The 17,757-nt window shown below is 36.0% G+C and overlaps 1 protein-coding gene across 1 annotated transcript in view; it reads left to right on the plus strand.

The window, feature by feature from the left end:
• STK31 (serine/threonine kinase 31) overlaps positions 1-17,757 on the plus strand; it is a 91,858-nt gene that overhangs the window by 66,225 nt on the left and 7,876 nt on the right. Inside the window, 1 exon segment of the mRNA XM_082472203.1 lies at positions 4,601-4,669. Coding sequence (XP_082328329.1) covers positions 4,601-4,669 — 69 coding nt within the window.

Genomic DNA, 17,757 nt, shown 5'->3' on the forward strand with positions numbered 1-17,757 from the left:
CCAGGATTTTGTGATTCCCTATAGTTTTCTTTTACAAAAGTAAAGAATCCGATCCAGTATATTTTTATCTGGACAGGACTTCCTATCCTCTCATTTTACTATAACTGCTCTTAAATCTCCAATATGTTTTGTCCACTGTCTTCCCTTTCTCCCTAGTCTATCAGCAACCTCCTAGCTTCTCTTCCTTTCTTCTTCAGCGTTGGATCCCATCATATAACATCTAGGCTACCCTGTATCCCCTTTGACTCCTATTCATCTCTTTAGCCTCTTTAGACAACCCTCGTTTCTAGATATGTTTTGTGGTCTGCTATATATGATTTTTAAAATAGTCTATTTTTTTAAGGTTTTATTTCTTTGTGAGACTAATTTCTATAAAAGGCACATATATTTGATTTTTCTCCAGAGTATGACCAAACATTATATTTATTAATTTAAGGACATTATTATGTGTATTTATAACATGGTGATAACATCCTCCCTTGCTGGGAGCACATAGTGCATGTTTGGAACTTAGTTAATAAGTGCTTTATGAACTTCATCTCATTGCATCCTCCTAAGCAACCATGTGAGGGAGCACATCATCATCCTAAGTGTAGACGTGAGGCATGTGAAAGTCAGAGAAGGCCATCACTTCTTAAGTAACGTCCCATCTCAGAATTTCAGTGACTTGAGGCTGTGTTCAAGACCACCTTCTGCATTCACATCACATATTAAGCCTTGAATGTGCAGTCTTCACTGAAGCCAATGATGAACAATTGCTGAAGGGACCCAGGCTTTGGAAATAAGTTACTAATAAGTGTCATTGCACTGATTACAATGAAGTCCCTTACATTTTACAGTGCCCTATTAAGGCATCTCTAACATTGTCTTCTATGAGCTCTTTGGTGAGAAGTCCTCCTTTTAGAAAGCCTTGCATGGATGTGAGTAACACTCCTGTTTAGAGGTCAGGTGTACTTTTTATACATTATGCTTTGTTTTGATGTTTAATCCCCAACTAAGAGACAAGGGGAAAAGTAATATTCCATATCTGTCATTCCTTTAGACCCAGCTAATGTGGCCTATGATGAGTGCCTTTCACAAATATTCCAATTAAGAGAAATCTCAAGAGAAGGAAAATGGGTGGCAGCCCCCTAAAATCTGGAAGTGATGCTAATATCGTAATTAAGCAGACTGAGTGGAATGGATCTCATTTTTACAGAATTGGATGTAGGAGGATTAAGGCTTCCAGGCTGGATGGAGCCACTAACATCTCTAATGCCCTCCTCTGTGCAGGAATTTCATGTGTTTCTGGACCTCCTTTGAGACCCAGCCAAGAACCTCAGACTCATTATTGCTTTCTTATTGGATCCAAGTGCAGAGAGCTTGGAGTTCACTTCTCAAAGTGTGTTATTTATGAGGATTATCTATAACATCTACCCATATTTTTACTCTTTTCAATTGTTCTTTTTTCATTCCTGATGTTTCAGTATTTATTCTTTTATCATTTCCTTTCTATTTTAAGAACTTACTTTAGCCATTCTTTCAAGGTAAGTCTGCTGGTGACAAATTGTTAGTTTTCCTTCATCTGAGAGTATCTTAATTGCACCTTCATTTCTGAAGGATATTTTTTGCTGTGTACAGAATTCTGGGTTTATAGTTCTTTTCTTTCAGTGCTTCAAAAATGCTGTGCCACTTTCATTGGGCCTTCATGGTTTCTCATGAGAACTCCACTGTCATTTGAATCATTGTCCTCTTATAGGTAATGTGATATTTCTTTCCACCTGTTTTTAAGACTTTTCTTTGTTTTTAGTTTTCTGAAGTTTGATTATGATGTGTCTTAGCACGGATTTCTTTGGGTTTACTCTCTTTGGGGTTTGCTCAGTTTCTTCAGTTTGTTTATGTTTTTAACAAATTTGTGAAATTTGGTTCAGCTGTTATTCATATAACTATTTTGTTAGTCCTACGTTCTTTCTCCTTTTTTTCTGAGACTCTGATGATACAAATTTTGGATCGTTTGTTATTGTCCCACAGGTTCCTGAGGCTGTGTTCATTTTCTTTCTGTTGTTCAATCCGGATATTTTCTGTTATTCTATCTTCAGTTTCATCAGTGCTTTCCTCTGTCATATTCATTCTGCTGTTGAGCCAAACCAGTGAGTTATTTCTGTTGTTCTGTTGTTGTTTTTCATTTCTAAAATTTCTGTTTGGTTTTCTCTATATCTTCTGTCTTCTTTGCTGAGGCTTTCTATTTTTTTTTCTTTCATGCATGTTTCAAATTGATCTCTAAGCATTGTTTTGATGGCTCCTTTAAAATCCTTGTCAGATAATCCTTGCATCTGTGTCATCTTGATGTCTTCTGTTGATTGTCTTTTTGTCATTTAAGATTTTGTTGGTTTTAAATTTGACGTGTGATTTTTGATTGTAGCCTGAACATTTGGGGTATTATGTTCTGAGACTCTGCATCCTATTTAATCTTCATTTTCTGCAGACAGTTACCTTGTTTAGGTGTAGTGTACAGTTTCAGATGAGTTTAGATCTTCAGCTCCCCATTGAGCTCTGCTGACACCACCTCAGCAAAAGTGGAATGCTGATTTGTATTACTTTGCCTCTTCTCGTTCCTGATGGTTGGGAGTGGAAATTCATCCTTCTGTTGAGTGCAGGGAGCAGGAGGAGCAATGTGTTGAACTATTACTGCTTTACCACTACCTTATTCCACCTCCTTGTACCTTGTTGCTACCTGGTGAGGGTATAAGTTTCATTTCCCACTGGGTCCTCCTGTCACTTGGGGAGTGGAGAGGGAAAAACAGAGTGCTGGCTACCACTGCCTCACACTGCTTTTTCCACTTTGTTGCTGTTGAGTGGTAGTAGAAGATAGCTCCCCACTGGGTCCCACTGACAGTACCCCTTGGAGTAGATTGCCAACTAGTGCCATCACATACAACCTTGTTCTGCCTTTTTGCTGATGAGTACGGTGGGAGTTCAGCTCCCCACTCAGCCCTGCTGACACAGATTTTCCTTTGGTGTTTGGCTGGAATAGAGGCTGTTACCCAAAAGGTTTTCTGTTCTGCTAGACTACCCTATTCACAGTCCTTTAGCTAGATGGAGCAGGCTTTTCTTGGGGCTGTTTTGGTCTGTGGCTCTTGCCATTTCTGGGTTGCAGGCTTCTCTAGCATCCATTGTGGGATATAGGAGAGCCAAAAATAAAACCCAGGGAATTCACCATTGTGTCATTTCTTAAATCCTAAGGTTCCTAGCCACTTTGCTTTCTTCTTTCCATTTTAGCTTCTTATTTCCACTTTTCGGAGTCTTCTTAGGTTTGTTGGTTATGTTTTATTCAGATTTTATTTTAAGAGGGAAGACTGGTATGGAATGGGACCTCTGGAACACCTTGGGAACTGAATGCTTTTGCAGAATGTCACCACCATATCAGTCTTACTTCTATTAGGTCCTCAGTGCTTTCTTTTAGTCCTTTCACCTGCCCACAGCTAGTTCATTCTCAAATTTCCCTCAACGATTACTTTAAACCTTTTACTGCTTTCCTCAAGCCCCTACCTATATCTTATACCCATTCTTTTCAGTAGACCTTGCCTCTTAATTTTTTTTTTTAAACTGAGATCATGATATGTGCTTTCCATAAAATTTCAGTGCTTCTGTCTACAAACTGGTCACCTCTTTACCTGGTCTTCTGTCTTCTACTCCTATCTCAGAGAATTAAAGTGCTCCTTCTCTAGTGCAAGCCATCTGCATGTGACCTTGATCCCATTCTCTCTCCTGTTCTAATACCTCACTTTTACCATTCTTCTGTCTTCACTGTATCTTTAGTCTGTTTCTTTTCTTTTTATTCTTTACCTTTCCTTTAGCCTAAAAATACGGTTAAGTCTGATCTATTGGAAAAAAAATCCACAGTAATTACTTTACCCATTGTTTTCTATGACACAGTACCTTCTAAGTTCTTCTTTTGCCTCTGTGACTGGGCATTTCTTTTACTCCTCTTTACTGCCTATCTGTTAAATGTTAGTGTTCCCAAGGATTTAGCCCACATCCTACTAAAGTTTTCACTGTACAGCCCTTCCTTGGGTGGTGGTGTTTACTCTCATAGCTTCTGGAACCACCTGTTTGTTGCAGTTCTTACATTTATGAGAGTAATCTAGTCCTCTTGCCAGAGTTTCAGCCTTGTGTATATATGCCTTCCTTTTGGCTGACTTTACCTTAATTTATTAAATACCTTATCTTGTGCCAGAAAGGATATAAGGCAGTTCGCAGAGGTACTTGAAAACAGAGCAAGATATTATAAATTGAAGATGAGAAGAAAGAAGAAAATGGTTGTGGACATAAAGTAGAACCATGAATGGGAGTGCTACAAAATTTTAATATATTTGCTTGTAAAGTGAGGAAGTATTAAAAGTGCTTATAGTATGTGCATCAACTCTGATTAATATGTTAGGAGCCCCAGGGACTGTTTGGTAGTTGTTATTATGAAAGTTTTTTTATCCTGCAAGAACTAATGTGCTTTCTTTGAGCTCTGCTCTTCTCTCTAGAACCTGAAAAGTTCCAGATTGGCCTCTGCTATAGGATCGGTAGTTTGGTACATGGGGAACTTATTCATTCTCATTCTCTTTAACAGCTTTCTGTTCAAAATCAGGAATTTGAGACAAATGAGGATGGAATCCCGAAGGTGGATCAGTTTCATTTGGTATGTTACCTTTTTGTCATTTACTGGTTGGAAACCTGTGATATAGGTGTGTAGCAGTAATATAAACTTAAATATTTGACTGAAGATGTCCTCTTATTTTTGTAAGACTACAAAATAGCATTCACAGTAAAGAAGTATTGAAAAAATTTAAGTGCAGTACTTACACCATTGCCAGAAAATTACTGCTAGAGAGTACTACTGGATTGCATGTTTGTCACACAAATTGTATATGTAATCTGTGTAATAATTAAGGAAAAACAGTCTTTGCTATATCTTCAAAGATCATATTATATTAAAATTAGTGTTTTACTACTTTTTATAAGTACCTGGCTGTATCTTTTCTTTGTCATACATCTGTGTCATTCATACTGCTTTGAGATCTATATATATATATGTATACAGACAACCTATTTTGAGTATCTTCTGTATCAGGAATTGAACTAGGTGCTGCTTTTTAGGATTACAGCATTGAAGGAGTTAATAATTTAGAAATGTGAACAAGTAAACAACCAATATTTATATATAGAATATTAAGAAAGTACCCTGGAGGGAGCTGATATTTAATTTGGCAGAAAAAAGAGGAGGGAAGAGGCTGTTCAAAAATGCCACCAAATAGTTATTTGAGATGAATCTTCAACATTGAATTAGGATTTTATGAGAGTTAGAATGAGATGATGGGCATTTCAGGTAAAGACAGTAGCCTGAACTAAGACATGAAAGTATTAAAATCCATTGAAATGGAATAGTCCCCAGTGTGACTAGATATTAAGGAGTTAAATATGGCAGTAAACATGTCTATAAAAGTATAATGATACTGAGTTGCATGAGCGGCTTGTATATTTTGGAGATTAATCCTTAGTCAGTTGCTTCGTTTACAGATATTTTCTCCCATTCTGAGGATTATCTTTTCGTCTTGTTTATGGTTTCCTTTGCTGTGCAAAAGCTTTTAAGTTTCATTAAGTCCCATTTGTTTATTTTTGTTTTTATTTCCATTTCTCTAGGAGGTGGGTCAAAAAGGATCTTGCTGTGATTTATGTCATAGAGTGTTCTGCCTATGTTTTCCTCTAAGAGTTTTATAGTGTCTGGCCTTACATTTAGGTCTTTAATCCATTTGGAGTTTATTTTTGTGTATGGTGTTAGGGAGTGTTCTAATTTCATCCTTTTACGTGTACCTGTCCAGTTTTCCCAGCACCACTTACTGAAGAGGCTGTCTTTTCTCCATTGTATACTCTTGCCTCCTTTATCAAAGGTAAGGTGACCATATGTGCATGGGTTTATCTCTGGGCTTTCTATCCTGTTCCATTGATCTATATTTTCTGTTTTTGTGCCATATTGTCTTGATTACTGTAGCTTTGTAGTGTAGTCTGAAGTCAGGGAGCCTGATTCTTCCAGCTCCGTTTTTCTTTCTCAAGATTGCTTTAGCTATTCAGGCTCTTTTGTGTTTCCAAAGGATTAATCTTCAAAATATACATGCAGCTCAATATAAATAAAACAAACAACCCAATCCAAAAATGGGCAGAAGACTTAAATAGACATTTCTCCAAAGAAGATATGCAGATTGCCAACACACACATGAAAGGATGCTCAACATTACTAATCATTAGAGAAATGCAAATCAAAACTGCAATGAGGTATCACCTCACACCGGTCAGAATGGCCATCATCAAAAAACTCTACAAACAATAAATGCTGGAGAGGGTGTGGAGAAAAGGGAACCCTCTTGCACTGTTGGGGGGAATGTAAATAGATATGGCCACTATGGAGAACAGTATGGAGGTTCCTTATAAAACTGAAAATAGAACTACCATATGACCCAGCAATCCCACTATTAGACATATACCCTGAGAAAACCATAATTCAAAAAGAGTCATGTCCCACAGTGTTCATTGCAGCACTATTTACAATAGCCAGGACATGGAAGCAACCTAAGTGTCCATCGACAGATGAATGGATAAAGAAGATGCACATATATACAATGGAATATTACTCAACCATAAAAAGAAATGAAATTGAGTTATTTGTAGTGAGGTGGATGGACCTAGAGTCTGTTATACAGAGTGAAGTAAGTCAGAAAGAGAAAAACAAACACCGTATGCTAACACATATGTATGGAATCTAAAAAAATAAAAATGGTTCTGATGAACCTAGGGGCAGGACAGGAATAAAGACACAGATGTAGAGAATGGACTTGAGGACAGGGGGAGGGGGAAGGGCAAGTTGGGACAAAGTGAGAGAGTAGCATTGACATATATACACTACCAAATGTAAAATAGACAGCTAGTGGGAAGCACCTGCATAGCCCAGGGAGATCAGCTCCGTGCTTTGTGACCACCTTAGAGGGGTGGGATAGGGAGGGCGAGAGGGAGATGCAAGAGGAAAGGGATATGGGGATATATGTATACATATAGCTGATTCACTTTGTTATACAGCGGAAACTAACACAGCATTGTAAAGCAATTATACTCCAATAAAGATGTTAAAAAAATCATAATGATCAGGCTGTAAAAGTTCTCTTGCCATTTTATTTTAAAAGAGAATATTTTATGTTCTACAACTGCTTTTATGGCTTTATTTTCTTAAGAGCAGTTTTAGATTCACAGCAAAAATGAGAAGGTAGAGATTTCCCATAGGTTTCCTTCCCCCATATATGCAGTTTATCCATTATCAACATCCCCTACCAGAGTTATACATTTGTTGCAATTGATACCTACATTGATACATCATTATTTCCTAAAGTCCATAGCTTAAATTAGGGTTCACTCTTGGTGTTGTACATTCTTACAGGTTTGAACACATGTATGATGCCATGTATCTACCATTATAATATCATACACAGTATTTTCATTGCCCTAAAAATCTTCTGTGCTCTACCTTTTCATCTCTACTTTCTCCAAACACCTGGAGACTGATCTTTTTCCTGTCTTCATAATTTTGCCTTTTCCAGAATGTCATATAGTTGGAATCATACAGTATGTAGTCTCTTCAGATTGGCTTTTTCCACTTAATAATATGCACATAAGTTTCCTCTATGTCTTTTCATGGCTTGATAGCTCATTTCTTTTTAGCCTGATCCATTGTCTGAATGTTCCACAATCTATTTATCTCTTCACCTACTGAAGGACAACTTGGTTGTTTCCAGGTTTTGACAATTATGAATAAAGCTGCAATAAACATCCATGTGCAGGTTTTTGTGTGGACATAAGTTTTTTATTTCCTTGGGTGAGTACCAAGGAGTCCAGTTGCTGGATTGTATGGTAATAATATATTTAAATAGTTTAGTTTTTAAAGAAATTGCCAAACTGTCTTCTAAGCTGTACCATTTTTGATTGCCACTAGCAATGAATAAGTGCTCCTGTTGCTCCACAGCCTTACTAGCATTCAGTCAGTGTTTTGGATTGTGGCCATTCTTATAGATGTGTACTAGTATCTCATTGCTTGAATTTACTTTTCCCTGGTGACATGTGATGTGGAGCATCTTTTCATATGCTTATTTGCCATCTGTATATCTTCTTTGGTGAGGTATTTGGCAAGGTCTTTGGCGCATTTTTTAATCATGTTTTCTTATTGTTGAGTTTTAAGAGTTCTCTGTATATTTTGAATAACAGTCTTTTATCAGATACGTCTTTTGCAGATATTTTCTCACAATCTGTGGTTGTCTTCTAATTTTCTTGAATGTGTCTTTTGCAGAACAAATTTTAAATTTTAATGCAGTCCAGTTTATTCTTTCCTTTCATGGATTGTGCTTTTGGTGTTGTATCTTGAAAATCGTTGCAAAACCCAGTTTCATCTATATTTTCTCCTGTGTTTTCTAGGAGTTTTATAGTTTTGCATTTGACATTTAGGTCTGTGATCCTTTTTGAGTTAATTATTGTGACAGGTATAAGATCTGTGTCTAGATTCATTTTTTTGCATGTGGATGTCCAGTTGTTCCAGTACCATTTGTTGAAAAGACTATCTTCTTCGTTGTATTGCCCTTTCTCCTTTGTCAAAGATCAGTTGTCTATATTTATGTGGATCTGTTTTGTTCCACTGATCTATTTGTTTATTCTTTTACTAATACCACATAGTCTTGACTACTGTAGCTTTACAGTGAGTTTTGAAGTTGGGTAGTAACAGTCCTTTAACTTTATTCTTTTCCTTTAATTTTGTATTGGCTATTCTGGGGCTTTTGCCTCAGTGTAAACATTAGAATCATTTTGTTGATACCCACAAAATGACTTGCTGGGATTTTGATTGAGATTGCATTGAATCTATAGATGAAGTTGGGAAGAATTGATATCTTGACAATATTGGTTTTTTTTCCATGAGCATGGAATAACCATTTATTTAGTTCTTTAATGTCTTTCATCAGAGTTTTATAATTTTTTTCTCAAATAGATCCTGTACATATTTTGTTAGATTTCTACTCAAGTATTTAATATTGGAGGGTATGAATATAAATGGTGTGTTTTTAAATTCAAATTCTACTTGTTCATTGCTGGTATATAGGAAAATGATTGAATTTTGTATATTAACCTTATAGCCTACAAATTTTCTATAATCACTGAACTAGTTCTAGGTGTTTTTTTGATGCTTTCATATTTTCTACGTAGACAGTCATGCCATCTATGAACGAAGACAGTTTTATTTCTTCCTTCCAGCTGACATGACCTCATATTCTTTTGGTAGTTTGAACTGCAATGAAGGAACACACACAGTTTTGTTTAACTCTATATGGTCTCTTATTTGACCGAAAAATTTTTTTGTTTTGTAGTACCTACTATTATCCCATGAAATTAATTTTTTAAATATATCTATTTATTTTATTTACTTTATTTTTGTCTGCATTGGGTCCTCATTGCTGCATGCGGGCTTTCTCTAGTTGTGGTGAGTGGGGGCTACTCTTCATTGCGGTGTGCAGGCTCTAGGCACGCCGGCTTCAGTAGTTGTGGCTCACAGACTCTAGAGTGCAAGCTCAGTAGTTGTGGCACACGGGCTTAGTTGCTCTGTGGCATGTGGGATCTTCCCGGACCAGGGCTCGAATCCGTGACCCCTGCCCTGGCAGGAGGATTCTTAACCACTGCGCCACCAGGGAAGCCCATGAAATTAATTTTTAAACACACATTAGGAATGATTATTAAGGAGTTTTGCCCCACTTCTTGGGCAGTAGTAAAAAACATTGGAGACAACTTTTGGGAGATTATGAAACTATTCATTACACCTACTGGCCATCTCTATAGAATGGGATAACGAAGAAGGTTGATAACGTTTTACATTTTTGAAAAGCGTATGATACAGAGTTTTTGCCATTAGAAAAATAACAGTTAGAGGTTACAGCTTCACCCAAAGCGAACACTTGAAACTCACGTTCTTTCAGGTTTGATAGAAAAATTACCCTGTAACAAATTATCCGGAAACTTAGTGATTTAACACACATTTATTGTCTTAAAAGTTTGTGAGCCAGGAGTCTGAGTGCAGCTTATTTGGATCCTCTACTTCATGTCCTTTCATAGGCTGCAGTCAAGTTGTTGGGTGGGCTGTAGTTATCTTAAAGGTCGACTGAGGAAGGATCTGTTTCCAGGCTCACATAGTTGTTGGCAGAATTAGTTTCTCTCTAGTTGTTGACCAGAGGTTGCCGTATTTCCATCATGGCAACTTTTCTCATCAAAGTGCATAAGCAGAGAAAGCAGTAGAAAAGAGTCTGTTAGTTAGACATAAGTCACAGTTTTTCATAACCAACTTATGGATGTGATATCCATCACTTTTTCTCTTTGTTAGAGGCATTTCACTAGGTCAAGCCTATACTCGAAGGGCTGGGATAATGTAACAAAATGAATACTGGGAAGTAGGGCTGACTGGAGGACATCTTAGGGGTCTGCCTACGACAGGTTGTAATCTGTCAGCCATGTGCTAGACACTCTGCTAGGTGTATGTGTAAGGAAGATGAATAAACACAAGAAGTCTCTCTTTAATGTGGGTAGCTATGTGTGGACATTAAGTTAGAAGAATACTTGGCATGTGCAGTATTTGCTTCTATCTGAGGCAGCCATTAGTGCTGGGAATGGTGTTGTCTTTACCCACATTTTGTGCTCACACATAGTTATCAAACAAATGAGGGAGCTCTTGTCTGGACATAGCAGGGCCCATGTCACAAATGGAGAGAAATCATGGAATTATGCAATGAAAGAGGTATTAGAGGATAATTAATTCACTTGTCCCCAGCCCCCTGGGAGAATTTCTTCAATAATATCCCTAACAGATGGCCTTCATTCTCTGCTTAAATACCTTTAAGTTTGGAGAAACCCATTTCACTATTGTACAACTCTTAGATTTATTATAAGGTTAGTTCCTTCAAATAGTTGTTCCTTCACATAACGTGTATGATGCAAAATTCAAGAGTTACAAGAGGAAGCACATGCTGTTAGAAATCTCTCTATTCGTATTCCGTCAGCTATCCAAGTCCCTTCCCTAGAAACACTTGTTATTGCTAGTTTGTGACTCTTTCTATAAAAGTCTGTGTATGTATCCTTTTAAAAATAGATTGTTTCATTAAGTTTTTAAAAAATTTATATTTGGTCTGTAAGCTCAATAAAGCAGGGACTTTGTGTTATGCAGCATTGTATCCCCAGTGTCTGTAGCAGTGCTTTACACATAGTAGGACCTTAATAAATATTTTTGAATGAATGAATCTTGCTTTATTATATTTTTTCTGGTTAAATGATCTTCATCTGCTATTTCTTGGACCTGCCTTTTCCCTCCATTTCCCGTTTGTATTTTTAATCCTTCTCAAATCAATTTTTGTGTATGATACGAAGTTAAGGATCTAATTTTATCTTATTATATGTGGATAAATAGTTGACCCAGCACCATTTATTCAATAATCAGTCATTTCCCACTGATTAATAATGCCAGTCTATGCTGTATCAAATTTCCATGTATTCATGAATCTATTTTGGGCCTATTCTGTTCTTTGACTATTGATCCCTGTGCTGGCACTACACTATTTTAAATGCTGTATCTTTGTAGAGGGCATTTGCTTTCCTTCCTCACATTTTTCTTTAACATTGCCTTGACTATTCCTGTCACTTTATTTTTCCATGTGAAATTTGGCACCAACTTGTTAATAAGTCTTCTGAAAAACACTGTTGAGACTTTGAAAGTATATTGAATTTATAGGTTAATTTGAAGGAGAGTTGCTATCTTAATGATACACTATTTTTGTGATTGGGAAAATAATAGCTTTCCATTTGTTTAGGACATTATTATTTTACTTTTTATTGTATTGATTGTAAGATAGATTTTATTATGATTACTAATATTTTTTGTTCTAAATAATTTCATAAGTAGTTTTAATTATATTCAAAGGTGCATATATCATGTAGCAAAAATTGATTCTTTTTTTCATTTTTAAAAATTGGGGTATAATTAACATATAACATTATATTAGCTTTAAGCATTCAACATAATGGTTCAATATTTATATACATTGTGAAAATGCTCACCATGGTCTAAGTCTAGTTAACATCTATGACCATAATAGTTACAAAATTTTTTTTGTGTGTGTGATGAGAACTTTTAAGATCTACTCTCCTAGGAACTTTCAAATATAAATACAATATTATTATTATTTTTTTTTAAAGGAACGTTTATGTATTTATTTATTTTGGCTGCGTTGGGTCTTTGTTGCTGTGCTCTGGCTTTCTTTAGTTGTGGTGAGCAGGGGCTACTCTTTGTTGCGGTGCGTGCGCTTCTCATTGCAGTGACTTCTCCTGTTGCAGAGCATGGGCTCTAGGCATGCGGGCTTCAGTAGTTGTGGCTTGCGGGCTCTAGGAGCACAGGCTCAGTAGTTGTGGCACATGGGCTTAGTTGCTTCGCAGCATATGGGATCTTCCTGGACCAGGTCCCGAACCCGTGTCCCCTCCATTGGCAGGTGGATTCTTAACCACTGAGCCACCAGGCAAGTCCCAGTATTACTATTTTTTAAAACAATTTATTTTCTCTGAAGTTGGGCTATTTCTCATAATCGAAGTCTTTTTATCATGGTTCATAGTTTTATTGGGAGTATTTTAATTCCTTAGTGTTTTAGTGTCCCTTATGTTAAATGAAATATGGCATGTCTTTCAGTAAAGTTTTATAATCATTTTTAAATAGCTTTATTGAGAAATAACTTAAACACCTTACAGTTCACCCATTTAAAGTTTACAACTCAATGATTTTTAGTATATTGAAAGATGCATGCAAACTATCACCACAGTCAGTTTTAGAACATTTTCATTACCTCAAAAAGAAATTCCATATTCCTTAGTTATGGACACTCTATGTCACTATCCAGCCACACCAGTCCTAAATGACTGCTAACATACTATTTGTCTCTCCACATTTTTTCTATTCTCGACATACATATGAATGGAATCATATGATATGTAAACTTTTATGATTGGCTTCATTAATTTAGCATAATGTTTTCAAGGTTTATCCAAGTTTTCGTGTGTATCAGTACTTACTCCTTTTAATGGCTGAATAATATTCCATTGTGTGGATTTACCACATTTTATTTATCCTTTTGTCTGTTGATAGACATTTGGGTTGTTTCTACCTTTTGGCTATTACGAATAATGCTGCTGTAAACATTGGTATACAGGTTTCTCTGCGGACATATGTTTTCATTTCTCTTGGGTATGTACCTCAGAGTGGAATTTCTGGGTCAAACTGTAACTCTGTGTTTAGTTGTTTGAGGAACTGCCGGACTGTTTCCCAAAGTGGCTGCAGCCATTTTAAATTTCCATCAGCAGTGTATCCGGCAAGATTCCAAGTTTTTATCCTCCCCAACACTTGTTTTTTACCTGACTTTTTGCTTCTAGCCATCTTAGTAGGTGTGAAGTAATATCTCGTTGTAGTTTCAATTTGCATTTCCCTGATGATTAACGATGTTGAGCATCTTTTCATTTCCTTATTGGCCGTTTGTATATATATATATATTTCTTGGTGAAATGTGTATTCAGAACTTTTGATCATTTTTAAATTGGGTTATCTTTATATTACTGAGTTGTAAGAGTTCCTTATATTCTAAATACAAGTCCTTTATTAGGTAGATGATTTGCAAATATTTTCTCCCATTCTGTGGGTTGCATTTTCACTTTATTTTTTTATTGAAGTATATTTGATGTACAGTATTATATGAGTTTTCAGGTGTACAACATAGTGATTCACAATTTTTAAAGGTTATGTTCCATGTATAGCTATTATAAAATATTGGCCATATTTCCTGTGTTGTACAATATATCTTGTAGCTTATGTATTTTATACATAGTAGTTTGTAACTCCGAGTTCCCTACCCATATCCTACCCCTCCTCCCTCCCCTCTCCAATAAACGTAACTACTAGTTTATTCTCTATATGTGTGATTCTGTTTCTTTTTTCTTATATTCACTAATTTATTTTTTTAGATTCTACATATAAGTGATATCATACAGTATTTGTCTTTCTCTGTCTGACTTGTTTCACTTAGCATAATACCCTCCAAGTCCATCCATGTTATTGCAAATGGCAAAATTTCATTATTTTTTATGGCTGAGTAATATTCCATTGAATATATATACCACATCTTCTTTATCCATTCATATGTTAGTGGGCATTTATGTTGCTTCCATATATTGGCAATTGTAAATAATGCTGCTACGAACATTGGGGTGCATGTATCTTTTTGAATTGTTTTCATTTTCTTTTTGTATATATACACAGGAATGGAATTGCTAGATCATATGGTAGTTCTATTTTTAGTTTTCTGAGGAACCTCCATACTGTTTTGCACAGTGGCTGTGCCAATTTACCCTCCCACCAACAGTGTAGGAGGGTTCCCTTTTCTCTACACCCTCTCCAGCATTTGTTATTTGTGTTCTTTTTGATGATGGCCATTCTGATGGGTGTGAGGTGATGTCTCGTTTTCATTTGCATTACTCTGATGATTAGTGATGTTGAGCAGCTTTTCATGTGCCTGTTGGCCATCTGTATGTCTTCTCTGGAAATAGGTCTTTTCAGGTCTTCTGCCCGTTTTTAAAATGGGTTTGTTTTTTTGATGTTGAGATGTATGAGCTGTTTATTTATTTTGGATGTTAACCCCTTATCTGTCATATCATTTGTAAATATTTTCTCTCATTAAGTAGGTTGTCTTTTTATTTTGTCAATGATTTCCTCTGCTATGCAAAAGCTTTTAAGTTTAATTAGGTCCTGTTTGCTTATTTTTGCTTTTATCTCCTTTGCTTTAGGAGATAGACCCAAAAAACATATTGCTAGGGTTTATGTCACAGAATGTTCTGCCTATGTTTTCCCCTAGGAGTTTAATGATTTCGGGTCTTACATTTAGGTCTTTAATCCATTTTGAATTTATTTTTGTATATGGTATTAGAGAATGTTCTAATTTCATTCTTTTACATGTAGCTGACCAGTTTTCCAGCACCACTTATTGAAGAGACTGTCTTTTCTCTGTTGTATTCTTTTTTGCCTCCTTTGTAGATTAATTGATCATAGGTGCATGGGTTTATTTCTGGGCTCTCTATTCTATTCCATTGACCTATGTCTTTGTTTTTTGTGCCATTATCATGCTGTTTTGATTACTGTGGCTTTGTAGTATAGTCTGAAGTCAGGGAGTGTGATACTTCCAGCTTTGTTCTTTTTTCTCAAGATTGCTTTGGCAATTTGGGTTATCCTCTGGTTCCACATAAATTTTAGGATTATTTGTTCTATTTCTGTGAAATATGTCATAGGTGCTTTGATAGGGATTATATTAAATCTCTAGATTGCTTTAGGTAGTATGGTCATTTTAACAATATTAATTTTTACAGTCCAAAAACATAGTATATCTTTCCACTTCTTTGTATTATTTTCAGATTCCTTCATCAGAGTTTTATAGTTTTCAGAGTATAGGTCTTTCACCTCCTTGGTTAAGGTTATTTCAAGGTATTTCATTCTTTTTGATGTGATTTTATTTATTTATTTTAAAAAGATTATTTATTTATTTATTTATTTTATTATTTTTGGCTGCGTCGGGTCTTAGTTGCAGCACATGGGATCTTTGTTGAGGCATGCGAGATCTTTTGTTGTGACGTGTGGCCTTCTCTCTTGTTTTGGTGCGTGGGTTCCAGAGTGCATGGGCTCTGTAGTTTGCAGCATGCAGGCTCTCTAGTTGAGGCATACAAGCTCAGTAGTTGTGGCGCGCGGGCTTAGTTGCCCCGTGGCATGTGGGATCTTTGTTCCCTGACCCTCATCCCCTGCATTGTAAGGCGATTCTTTACCACTGGACCACCAGGGAAGTCGCTGATGTGATTTTAAATGGGATTGTTCTCTTGCTTTATCTTTCTGATACTTCATTACTAGTGTGTAGAAAATAAACAGATTTCTATATATTAATCCTGAATTTTTCAACTTTAATGAATTCCTTTATTAGTTCTAATAGTTTCTTGGTGGAGACTTTAGGGTTTTGTATATATAGTATTATGTCATTTGCAAATAGTGACAGTTTTATTTCTTCCCTTCCAATTTATATGTTTTTTATTTCTTTATCTTGTCTGATTACTATGGATAGGACTCCCAATACTGTTGTAAATAGAAGTGGTGAGAGTGGTCATCCTTGTCTTGTTCCTGATTTTAGAAGAAAGGCTTTCAGCTTTTCACTATTGAGTATGATGTTAGCTGTGGATTTGTCATAAATGGCCTTTATTACGTTGAGATATGCTCCCTCTGTACAAACTCTGATGAGAGTTTTTATCCTGAATGGATGTTGAATTTTTGTCAAATGCTTGCTTTATCTGTGTCTGAGATGATCATGTGATTTTTATCCTTCCTTTTGTTAATCTGGTGTATCATAATGATTGATTTGTAAATATTGAACCATCCTTGCATACCTGGAATAAATCCATCTTGATTACAGTATATGATCCTTTTTATTGTTGGATTTGGTTTGCTAGTATTTTATTGAGGATATTTGCATCTCTATTCATCAGAGATATTGGCCTGAAATTTTCTTTTTTCATGGAGTGTTTGTCTGGTTTTGGTATCAAGGCAGTGGTGGCCTTGTAGAATGAATTTGGGAGTGTTCCATCCTCTTCAAGTTTTTGGAATACTTTGAGAAGGACAGGTATTACCTCTTCTTTGTATGTTTGGTGGAATTCACCTGTGAAGCTGTCTGCTCCTGGATTTTTGTATATGGGGAGTTTTTTAAATTACAGTTTCAGTTTCACTCCTGGTGATTAGTCTGTTCAGATTATCTATTTCTTCCCAACTCAGTCTTCCTAGGTTTTATGTTTCTAGATATTTGCCCATTTCTTCTAGTTGTCCAATTTACTGGCATAAAACTGTTTGTAGTATTCTGTTGTTTTTGTATCTCTATGGTATTGGTTGTTTTTTCTCCTCTTTCACTTCTCATTTGGGGCCTCTCCCTTTTCTTCTTCATGTACCTGGCTTAAGGTTTGTCAGTTTTGTTTATCTTTTCAAAAAACCATCTCTTGGTTTCATTAATTATTTTTTAATTTTATTTATTCTCTCTCCGATATTTATTACTTCCTTCCTCTGCTGACTTTGAGCTTCATTTGTTCTTTTTCTAATTCCTTTAGATTGTAGGTTAGGTTGTTTGAGATTTTTCTTGTTACCTGAGGTAGGTCTTCATTGCCATAAGTGTCCCTCTTAGAACTGCTTTTGTTACATCCCATAGATTTTGGAAAGTTGTGTTTCCATTTTCAGTTCTCTCGAGTTATTTTTTGATTTCCTCTTTTATTCCTTGGTTTTTTAGTAGCGTGTTGTTTAGTTTGCATATATTTGTACTCTTCCCATTTTTTTTTCTGTAATTTTTTTCTAGTTTCTTTTGTGATTAGAAGAACTGCTAGATATAATTTATGAACTCTTAAATTTGTCGAGACTTGTTTTGTGGCCTAGCATGTGATCTGTCCTGGAGAATGTTCCATGTGCATTTGAAAAGCATGTATTTTGGTGATTTTGGATGGAATGTTCTGGAGATATTTATTAAGTCTAACTGGTATATTGTGTCATGTAAGACCACTGTGGCCTTCTTGGTTTTCTGTTTGGATGATCTATCTGTCCATTGATGTAAGTGGGGT

Source organism: Balaenoptera physalus (genome assembly GCF_965194825.1).
Source record: "Balaenoptera physalus genome assembly, chromosome: 8".
Classification (NCBI taxonomy): Eukaryota; Metazoa; Chordata; class Mammalia; order Artiodactyla; family Balaenopteridae; genus Balaenoptera; species Balaenoptera physalus.